This window comes from Mesitornis unicolor, unplaced genomic scaffold, assembly GCF_000695765.1.
Source record: "Mesitornis unicolor isolate BGI_N332 unplaced genomic scaffold, ASM69576v1 scaffold43676, whole genome shotgun sequence".
In the NCBI taxonomy this organism is placed as follows: domain Eukaryota; kingdom Metazoa; phylum Chordata; class Aves; order Mesitornithiformes; family Mesitornithidae; genus Mesitornis; species Mesitornis unicolor.
The window spans coordinates 29,251-40,903 of record NW_010191106.1 but is presented as its reverse complement, the minus strand read 5'-3'; the positions used below and the strand labels follow the sequence as shown (position 1 = coordinate 40,903).

At 41.9% G+C, this 11,653-nt stretch overlaps 1 protein-coding gene across 1 annotated transcript; it reads left to right on the top strand.

The window, feature by feature from the left end:
- Nucleotides 1-730: 730 nt before the first annotated feature.
- On the top strand, nt 731-9,417 carry AMDHD1 (amidohydrolase domain containing 1; the record flags this gene model as incomplete). The annotated part of the gene is made up of 8 exons (XM_010186635.1): nt 731-872; nt 1,611-1,675; nt 2,258-2,535; nt 4,516-4,741; nt 5,684-5,808; nt 8,187-8,280; nt 8,687-8,847; nt 9,303-9,417. Coding segments are annotated over 8 exons (1,206 nt in total), but the record flags the coding sequence as incomplete, so codon positions are not given.
- Between the last annotated feature and the right edge of the window lie 2,236 nt (nt 9,418-11,653).

Genomic DNA, 11,653 nt, shown 5'->3' with positions numbered 1-11,653 from the left:
ATTAACATATATAACTGCATGTCTCTCATTTCCAAGTGTTCTGCTATTTGCCTCTTAAAAATCCACCCGTGTAGTGTAGAGATACACTACAGTGAGGTACCCGTGATGACTCCTGGTTAGTATTCCAGCAGCTTAATAAAAGCTAGAGAAAGAGAAGGCTGAAGGGATGGAGGTGTTGCATGTGACCCAGGAAGCTCCTCTTGCCTGGGTGATGTGGAGCCCCATGCATGGCTGGAGGGGATCCTTCAAGTGTAGTGTAGGGTGCCCAGTACCATCTTCAAGCTCTGCTGGGAGAAAATTGCTTTGAGCCAAAGATCAGTCCCAAAGAGGTTGATCCCTATGGCTTCCAGAAGCACAAGTGTATGATTCAGGTCCAGGCAACAAAGGCTGGTGATGACAGGTTGATTTCCATGAGGAGAATGTCCTGCAGATACTTGCTGGAGGAATGCTGTATATTTGCTGATCCAAAAGAGAAAAATAATGTTGTCTAGCAGAAATTAGTACAAAAGAGTACCCAGGTATCGTCCTGAGGGATCTAAGCAGAGGGCAAGACAAGTGTTATGGTAACAGCTTGAAATGCATGGCATTACCCCATCATTTCCTGTGCATTTGTGAGATTAGCCAGCCACCTCCTGTGTGCATCTTCAGTCCCACTGAAGGTCCCTATGCCTGCTTTCAGATAGTTGTTATCCCAGGAGCTCTGTTGGCAAGCATTTGACTTTTAAACAAGCTCACACATCCTTTGTTTGTGTCTGTTGTTTACAGAGATGGTCGTATTGAAGCTGTGGGCCAGGCAGATGTTATTCGCAGTCAGTTTTCAGGAGCAACATTTGAAAGAATAATCAACTGCTCTGGGAAGTGTGTGTTACCAGGTGGGTGTATTTTTTTCGTAATGATACAATGCCAAACGGTGGCAAGTCCTTAGTGACAAAGTAAATGTGGATTAAAGATCCCTCCACCCTTTTCCCTCCTTATTCAGTACTGGTTTGATATCTTGAGGGGCAGAGTATCATAGCTTCCTCATCAGGACTTCTGCAAGGAGAAAATTGCAGCATTTGGGATGGGGTTTTTTTGGCTTCATGATAGAGCTCTGTCTCCTCTTGTTTTATTTGTCGTCTGTTCCTCTGTATCACAGATCACAACAGTAACACAGCTGGCAGCCAAGTGACTTTTCAGCTTCCCAGCTCTTTTCTTTACCCTTTCCACCCATCAGATGCTCGGCCGCGGAGCTCAGTTTCTCTGTTCTGCCCACAGTCTTCACTTTTTCTAAAGAACACAGACTTAAAGTCTAATGAACTCTTTCAAAGTCTTTCATTTATCATTTCTTCCACAGTATGAAGATGTTACCAAAACAACATTAAAAACTCAGCAACTGATGCACTTACCTAGAGATGTTTTGCATAAGGTGCCACACCTAAAAAAATTGAAAGAAAATTAATAGCCTTTGAAGAAAACCCTAGATTTTCGGCTGGTTGAATTTTTACTTTTCTCTAACTGACAGAGGCTTTATAGGGGAGCTTCTGCTGTCCATTTAATTTGCTTGCATGTTCATAAGCTTTTCTTTTACACAGTGAAATAACCTGAGTGTACATTTACTTTGTTTCCTTTAGGCCTGGTAGATGCACATACACATCCAGTGTGGGCTGGTGATAGGGTTCATGAGTTTGCAATGAAGGTAATGGCATAAAATTACACAGCTAGATTTTTCTACCTCTTTTTTATGCATAATTATTTCTACTTTTTAGGGATTCTCATTTTTCACCTGTAGAAAAATATATGATTTCTGTCAGATAATCTGAGGGAGGAAGGGTGATTTTTGAGTACTGGTAGGCTGAGAGGAGTGTAACTGCAGCCTTTGCAGCCAGCCATGATACATTTTTGTATTAATGGAAGTAATATAGAAGTGCCACCTTCTATTACCATCTAAACCTTGGGCTTTGTTTTTTGTTTTTTTTTCCACATAAATGAATTTTTGAGCTAGAGATAGGCTTTCCCCTTGGGCTCAAAGAGAAGCAGATCTTCAGAGTAATTCTCTTTATGTTGCTTTTTACATAATTTCTCCACTTAATTGGAGAGGAGAGAGATGGGGAGGGGAAGGGAGAAGAATTAATGGGGATATTTTTCCCCCTCCTCTTGTTCTTTCTCACTGCAAAGAGACCTCGAGGCACTTTCCAGAATCCCTTGGATAGAAAATGCACATTTAATAGCTAATTGTATGGGGTGGGGCGGTGTTTTTTGTTTTCTTTTCTTCCCCAAGCTGGCAGGTGCGTCCTACATGGAGATCCACAAGGCTGGAGGAGGAATACACTTCACGGTGGAGCACACGCGGAAGGCCCCGGAGGAGGAACTGTTCATGACTTTCCAACACCGTCTTGAACGTATGCGCAGGGCGGGGTCTACATTGGTCGAGTGCAAGAGTGGATACGGCTTAAACCTAGAAACGGAGCTGAAGATGCTCAGGGTGATCGAACGCGCCAGGCGATCCATCGATATTGGCATTTCTTCAACGTACTGCGGAGCCCATTCCGTGCCGAAGTAATGTGGCTCGAGTTTTCTTGCTCTTATCAAGTATTGCTGCTTCACGCTGAAAATTGGCTGTTATTTTCAGAAAGGTTTCTTCTGCCTAGCCTTCCTAAAATACAACATATTTGAAAGAAAAGCCAGTATTTACAGAAGGCTCTCCTAAATTTTAATTTGAAGGAAGACGGGGAAGCATTATCTATTGGCTACTAAATGCCAACCTAAGCATTGCACAGAATCCCTGCCTACAGCTGATGCTCACACTGACCATAACGTGCATTATGGGTTTTCCTGTGTGGAAAGTTCTTCTGCTTGGTTTTGCTGCCACCCTTCACGTATAGTTTCTGACATGAGCTTTTATTTTGAGTAGCTAACAGAAAAACAACACTGTATTTAATCCTTACGTGCCTCAGTAAACAGAGCTTAGCTATGCTTCCATGCAATGAAGAATTGCATACACCTTACAGGTAGAGATGAGTAGATGATTAAAGTAAACATGCTTAATCGTAACTATTTCAATGGCTCAGGTAGATTACCATAACAAGCCTTTCTCTGACATGTTCTTCCTTACGATGAAAATAACATCTTCAGGTTCCCAGATTTCATTGTATGAAAGAAGCAATGAGGAGTTTTAGGTAGGCAGGTGAGAAATAAGACAGCTCTGTTTATAATGATCCTAGTTCCTGCTAAAAAGATATTTCCAGCCGTGGAACTTCCAGGCTCGCAGTATCTCCTGGTCTTTAGGAAACGAACATAAAAAGCTCAGAGCAGGGGGGGCAAAGAAATAACTGCTCTGTCATCCCCCCAGTCATCATTTTGAATCAAATTCATTATTTTGAGGATGTGTGATTCTCATTTCTTGGGGTTTTTTGACTGGCAAAGCTTCACTGAGCCCTTTTCATCTTTAGGAAGAAATTCTCAAAGTATTTCCTGAGCAGAAGTCTCTTGCATTAAAACAACAGCAGTTTTGAATTTTGGGGCATTATTTCCCCTGCCCCCCAAAAAAGCGAAACCAAGACTTATGTTTCCCTCTGTTTTTTCTTGTCTCTGGTCCTAATCTTTCAGTCCAAATTCCTCCACAGACTGCTGAGTAAAAGAAGAAAAGGGAGAAGGCTTGGCATGGTGAAAGCCTGAGCAACCCCAAGGGCTGTTTTTGTGAGAGGTGAACAAAAGCAGGGCCACAAGCTGGGTTCTGCTCTGCTTTGCAACTGCACAGCCTGTTTGTAAATCAGAACAGAATTTGGCTTCTTGGATTTTGTGCCACTATAAAGCTCCCAACTCGCCCGCAAGTGACAGTCGTATAATGAGGATTGAGATGTCACAGACATTTAGCTGCAGTTCGTCGCATATCCTTAGATCTTAAAATTGCAAAATACTAACTCAGCTGCATATTTTGTGGTTGTTTGCTCTTTCAAAGGCATTTACTGATCTCTCCTGGGTTATCTTTGTGTAACAGGGGATTCATTAATGGTTCTGATTTTGGCAAATCGAACCCTCGGGAGGCCCTGCTGAGTTAGAAAGAGTTATCTAGCTATATCACTCTGCGTAATATAAAAGGAGGAGAGGTAAATTAAAAATAATGATTTGTGCTGCACATCCCCTTTGAGCTGTGATACTTGTATAAAATTATTGCATGAATACTGTTTAGAGTATTTAAATAATCGTTAACATAATTGAAATGTGTTTTAGAATATAGTACAAGGTCAGAATATATGAATAGAATTAGTTTTAAAATTCCCATGTCTTGGTTAGCATTCAAGAAGGAAACCTTATAGAAATATTTAGTAATACGATCTATATTCTTTGAATGGGAAGTAGTTAGTGTTTGAGAGTACAAGAATTAGAGTAGTTTTAATTTTTTTAATCTGAAGGTTCTTGAGTGATTTGTATTTGCATCATTTTCTAAATCATCTGGTAATTGCATGTGCAATTTGAATGTTTGCCAGACTTCAAGGATGTTATTCTTAAAGGTCTGGAACATTTTCTTTCCATTAGAGGGAAAACTGCCACTGAAGCCACAGATGACATTATCAATAACCATCTCCCTAAACTGAAAGAGCTCCAACTAAGTGGTGAAATACAAGTTAACAATATAGATGTGTTCTGTGAGAAGGGAGTCTTTGATCTGGACTCTACTAGGAGAATTCTTCAAGCTGGAAAAGAGATAGGGTTACAGATTAACTTCCATGGTGATGAACTCCATCCAATGAAATCTGCCGAGGTACGTCTTTCTTAACATTCAGTCAAGCCATTTTTGCTTTTCACTTTGCTTTTGTGAGAGCTGAATCTTTGAAAGAATTGCAGTTTTCAAAACCAAGGTTTTCTTTTCTCAGACTTTATAAAATAGACCATTCATAGAGATACATTTCTATCAGACAATAAAAAGTGCAGCCCTTGTGTGGCTTTGGAGTTAAGGACATGGGAGGAACCCTTGACCTCTGGGACTAACATGCACTGCCTAATCAAACATTGACTTTGCTTATCTTCCACATGGGATACAGATGGGGAAGGTGGGCATCCGTGAACCCAAGAATGACAAAAACACGGTTTCTGTGCAACTTGAAAAATCTCTTTTCCTTAAATGTCCTCTTAGCAGCCACAAGTCAGATGTGCAGTGAGCACACATGGAGGGATGGTTTAGTCAAGAATAGGCTCCCAGTTATCTTGATAAAGAAAGTCACTTTGAGACTATGTTTCACCATCATTTAAGCATTGCTTCATTCCTGTGAGGTCTGCTAAAGTTATTCTCGACTATATTTAAAAAAAAACAACAAACCAAAGGAAAACAAAAACTTGGTTATCATTAAAGACTTTTTGGTGCTTCACCACTGAAGGCAGCAGTTACACTACTAGTTCTGCAACTGGTGTCAGTTTGGTCAACCCTTTTCTGCTCGATACTTTGTGAATGGGAGTGGGTAATGGTTTTATCCATAGCTGTCCCACGGTTTGCATGTTAATCTGTTAAAAACACCACTGAAGCTGCACTTCTACTTGGTTAATACCTTTTTGTGATCAACTTTTCCTGCAGTAAATTGACAAATATTTTGTTAGTTAATTTTCTTGTAGTAAATTTTATGAATTGTCTCTACCAGTCATTTGATAACAACACTGCTTTCCTGAATTAATTGAGAACAGTGAGTAATTTTCTTCAAAATGTGCTTAGCTTGGAGCTGAACTAGGGGCCCGGGCTATCAGCCACCTGGAAGAAGTGAGCGATGAAGGCATCACGGCGATGGCGAGAGCTAAGTGTGCCGCTGTGCTTTTACCAACAACTGCCTACATGCTAAGGTAAGGCCACTAGGTTGGAGGAAAACTTTTGTAACAGCTAAACTGTGATTGTGGTTTTACAGTCTTCTAATGTAAAAGCATAAGCTTGTATCTATGTCTTAAGAATCAGGCTGGATCAGTGAAGACATTCACAAATATGAAGAGCTGGATGGGCCTACTCATATCTTGGTTTTGGTGGAGATCCTCAAAAATGAAGCAATACCCTACTTCTGAGAATTCTCACAATAGATTTGGAGTGGCTCAGTCAACACTGGAATTTAACCCTTATGACAGGCTGAGCTGGTAATCAGGCATTCATTTAAGAAGACGACTAGACTGGCTTTCTTTAATCCATTTAGCCTTTGAAAACTGAATTGGCTTCTTTTCAGGCAAATTATATCTGCAATGTACGTATTTGCTCTCTTGTAGAAGGTTTTGATGGGAAATGATGCCTTTATTTATGTAAAGCACCGAAAGACTGTGGGTGGCATTTTTAAAATCTCATTTGATTTTACCCAGACAGCACTGAGGGGAATTGCCTTAAGAACACTGTTCCATAAGCAGATATTCCAGATAAGCATCAGCAGATCACCTGCTTACCTCTAATGCCAAAAATAAGCCAACTAGACAATGAGGACCACAACCCAGTAATGCCTTCCCTCCTGTGAAGAGATGATCCTTGAGCTGAATTTGGTTTATTTTCAGCAGCCACTTTCGGAGGCACCAAGCCTTGTGCTGTTCCCGCCTGTGTTCACATCTACATCTGTGCTTGTGTTTGTATTTGTGGTTGGCTCTCTGTGTCCTGCAGCAGTGCTTCTGAACCTCTGTCTGATCCTACAGCGACATCCACCACCAGAATAAAGATCTCAGGGAAGGCCTGTGGCCCTGCAAACTGCGCTCAGGCAGGGAGGTGAAGGAGACGACAGAGATGCAGCCACCTGTGGAAAAGGCTGCGACTGTAACTCAGGCGTAACTCCAGAGACTCCACTCGATGGAAAGTTTATAACCTCAGAATAAGCCTAAGATGGGGATAATAACGAGCCCTAGGAAATGAGGCCTCATTTGTCCCAGTGTCTGGTGCACTATTGATTAGTCCTCTCAGTCTAATAAGCTCTAAAAATGAAGAGGCCACATTTGAGATACTGGTTAAAAGAGCATCAGAGGGCCAAAAGCTGTGCAATGTATAGAAGAAGTTGCTGTGAGGTGATGTGGTACATCCTTTGCTGACCTCCCTCAGCTCCTTCAGCACCAATGGAGAGAGCTCAGACATTGAGATGTCCTGCCCCTATACTGACCCCTGGTTTTAAGAAAAGCAGCAGTGGTCAGGGCTTCACCTGATGGCCAGAAGTGGGCCAAAGAGTGCAGCTGGAGAGTTGCTTAATGATAAGTACATTCTTATTTTGGCCTTTGCTAACCATTGCGCGCAGCACTCCTAAGGAGTCTGGCAGCAGAGCACAGCAGAGAGTGCATTGGCTGGAAGGACATGTGAGGACGGGGAGCGGTTCTTCAGACAAATCTTTTTAATCACAGTTAACCCCCCGAGCATCGTATTGTGTGTGAACAGGTGGTATCATCTCATAAATCTGCTTAAAGGCTTGTATAGGGAGAGGATTGTCATATACCCTATATAAGCACTTCATTGAGATCTCATTTATTGCTCTTTTCTGTTAACTGCAGTGCTTTTAATACTGCTTTTTGAGCAGCAGTTGCTCTAATGTTTCATTTTTATTGTTACACTGGTTTATTTTGGGACACAATGTTTGGCACTAGTGGCTTTATAGCAACTCTGGCTAAAACTTCTTAGAAGACTGTATTTCCTAGTGTCCACCCTTGCAAACACCTGCCCAGATTAATCCAGTGGCCAATTTTGAAATGGCTATTCCAGATATTGAAGTTATTGAAGATATCTTTTGCATTAACATGGCTAAGTGAGAAAATCCTCTAATGTATACAACTTCAATTCACAGCCTCAACTTACCGTTTCAAATTGGCAACAGAATCGGGAAGGGACTATTGCATCGCTTATACTACTGCTCATATTTGGGAGCCTGTCTTTGAAGCTGTAAGGACTAGAAAATTACTTTCTTTTGAGAAATGGAGATTTTTCACCTTGTAAATCCTTTAGTGGCTGAGGTCTGGCTAAATACCAGGATTCCAGTGGCCTGGAGCCCGATGCTTGATACTGGCTGCTGCTACATGCTGTTACTGCAAAAGCAGTGGATCACAGTTCCCACTTACGCTGTCCATGGAGGTGTTAGGAGAATTTGGCCTTTTGTCTCCAAAAGGATTAGTGTAACTGAAGGCATGAACTTAGCCAAACCGAGTGATGACATTTGCTCTTGTAATCTGTCATATAGTAACTAAGTGAATTGTACTGACAAGTGTCTTTTTCCCACTAGACTGAAGCAACCTCAAGCTAGAAAAATGTTAGAAGAAGGAGTTATAGTTGCTCTTGGCAGTGACTTTAATCCTAATGCTTACTGTTTTTCAATGGTAAGCTATGCCTCATACTTATGACAACATAAAATTATGAAATCTCTTACCAGTACAGCTTGTGTATGGGTTCTGTACACTTAAAACCGTCTTCTTGTCTGCAAAGAGAGCTGCATGCCCAGCTTAGACAATTACGCATGCTTTTTTATGTGGGTTGGTAGTTTTTGCCAGAAATTCTTGGAACCAGAAGGGCTTCTATTCTTCATATGCACCAAAAGGCTTATAAAACAGGCTCTCAATGTTCCTGATTTTAGGGTTCTCATTTTGGAGTTGGCAAGGTTTACATCATGCAGGACAACTCCTTTTGGTACACAAGGAGGGAGGAGAGTGCTTGGGATTTTTGAGACATAAACAGCTTGATTTGTGTTACTGGTAACTCCCATTTTCTACTCAACTTGCCCGCTAGCCTATGGTGATGCATCTGGCCTGTGTGAACATGAAGATGACCATGAATGAAGCACTAGCTGCTGCCACCATTAATGCAGCCTACGCTCTGGGAAAATCAGACACTCATGGCTCCATAGAGACTGGCAAGCAGGGGGATCTTGTTGTCATAAATTCATCAAGGTTTGTTCTTCTGTTGTCATCTGAAATGTGGCGTAACATAAGGGACATTTTTTTCCACCATATAATGGATAGTGAAGATGTTAGTGAATTTCTCGTGCTTTAGATGTTATTTTCATATGAAAAAAATAGACATTGCTAGCATTTTAGACCCACTTTCATTCTCCTTAATCAGTGCAGTTGAACACAAAGCCTAAAACTTTTGGGGCTAATATTACAAATAATCCATGCCTAATTACAAATTACCTAAGGATAGGACCTGTTTATTTTGTGGAAGTATTTCTCTGCAGAGTCATACATTAACTCACTGCATTCGTGCAACAAGAGACCAACATGTAAATGTGGAATAGTATTTTCTGATGGTTCAAACAAATCTCTTATAGTTGCCAGGTATGTTAGGTATGTGACTTGCTTTTAATCAAGTCTGGCTATTCTTAAACATCTTCTTGTCTTTTTAGGTGGGAGCACTTGATTTACCAGTTTGGGGGACATGAAGCATTGATAGACTACGTTATAGTTAAAGGAAAAGTCATCTATCAAAATGAGAGGTGTGGGACAATGAGCAGTTACTGAAAGAAGACAGTAATTTAGGAAGCTACTATAATAAAATTAGCATGGAATATGTCAAAGCAACAGACAAATCAGATTTGGATTTACTGGTAAATTTCTCGCCTGCTCACCTTACCAGCCCTCTTCTTCAAATAAACTTTACCAAGCATTACCCATCTGCTGCATCTTCACATCCATTGTCCTTCTCTCCACCGCATGAAAAGAATTTCTAATTATATCCATTTGAAATAAGACTATTTCCAAAAATGGTTTCCAATACTATTTTAATCTATAAATTTATTATATTTGAAAAATACCCCCCAAAGGCCACCAGTGAATGAAGAGGTTTGGATCCAGGTAAGATTTAAAGGGAAGAGTGATGTTAAGGAACCTGTAACAGAGGGCTCAGGCATGCACATTTGGAATGGCCTTTGGCAGTGCTGGGAGGCCACAGAATCCCATGGAAACGTTCATAGCTCCTTGGTCTGCTCCATCTCAAACTCAGCAGGTACCAGGAACCTCAGTTGTGGTAGGAAGCACAGTATCTTACCCCTCAGAAATACCGAGTCCAAGATTGCATAAGGAAAGCCTCAAATATTCTCTTGCTGGACAAGAACAGACATTTCATGGCCTGAAACTACTGCTGGGAGGAAATTCTGCTCTCATGTACAAGCTCTGACAGGAACCTCAAACCACGTGCTTGCCTGACCAGCCCAGCCAAATTCAGCAGCCATTTAGGAGCATGCCCCAGGGCTGTAATTAGTGGCAGGTTTGCAGTTAGAGGATGTGGCTACACTGAAGTGGCATCGCTGGCTTATGTGGTTCCTGATGGCCAGCTACATGGCCCTGGCATTGCCACTGCAGCTGTGCAGCTGCCAGGGAAGGCACAGCACACTGAAATGCAGGGAGAGTTTGTTGGCTTGTTTTTAAAATTACTCATTTCAGTGATGATGTTCACCATGCTGGCTCCCACGGTGGTTGGGAGCAGGATGTAGGTACCAGTGCGGCAGGTAGGAACCATACTGCTTAGCCATAACAAAAGGCCGAAGATAAATTATTTACCCTGCAAGATATAAGCCTGGCTGTTTGTTCATAGGCTTGATTTTAATTAATACCTGATTTTATACAAAATAGAACAGTTTCAGGGGGAGACTGAGATACGTCTGCTAGAGAGAACCTTGAGCTGAAAGGGTAGGGACTTAGTTAGCACATGAGGGAGAGACGGAGGCTGGAAATGCTGCAAATCAGGTGCAGAGGGAAGTAGCTGAATTGGGAGCTCACATACCACAAGTAGGCACCCTAGTTCCTAGGTCTTCTGGCCAGGTTAGGCATCTCCCTACAAGATTGCTGAAGGCAGTAGTCCTCTCCTCAGGGCACATTTAACTCAGCAGGTCTCAGACACACGAGCGTAGCACTACACCAGCCCCTTGCAGTACAGCTGATAGCCTTGGAAGAGTTCCAGCCCACGCTGAACCCCCTGCAACCATGGGCACCAGGCCAGCAGTGCCAAGGCTGGGGGTTGTTAATCAGCTTTTACATGTCATCACTGCACCATGATGTGAGGTCTAGGTCCTGACTCTTACCTTGCAAATTAAAGCCTGTGCCAGAGGTCAACATTGTGGCACAGAGTGCATTGCAACCAGAGCCCCTCTGTGGGGATGAGGCCCTGGGCAGCCAGGTATATGCTGGGTAAGCCATGGGAATGCAGAGCTTGCACTGGTTCATGTCCATCAGTCCTACACCTCCTCCTCCTCCTCCCCCTTTTCCTGGCCTCTGTTCCACCTGTCCTCCTTATTTCTCAACTGAACTTTTGGTTTACATTTTCATTAGCACATATGACAGGAAAAGAGATTGCTACAGCTGTATGTAAAGCCTCAGTTTATTTATTGCAGGTCTAAGCCCATAGCTCTTAGAAAGCTGCATCAAGTGCAGTCCATTACCAGAATACAATACATTTGTTCTGGGGCAATGATCTCCATAGCACATTTTTATGAACACAGATTTTCTGGTTTGTGAAGTACCTGCTCTAAAAATGCTCTTGTCATAACAAGAACTTGTACCTCACACATGATCTGCAAAAGAAAGGAGAATTAAGTGTAAAGATAACTTTGCTTGTGGTAGAATGAATGAGACTACAGCAGTTATCCAAAGGGAAAAAACAGTGAGAAAATCAAACGTAGGCTGTTTGATATCCTTCACAGATGAAGGGAAAAAAAGGGAAGAGCTGAAAAACAAATACAGGAGGCCCTGTACAAAACAT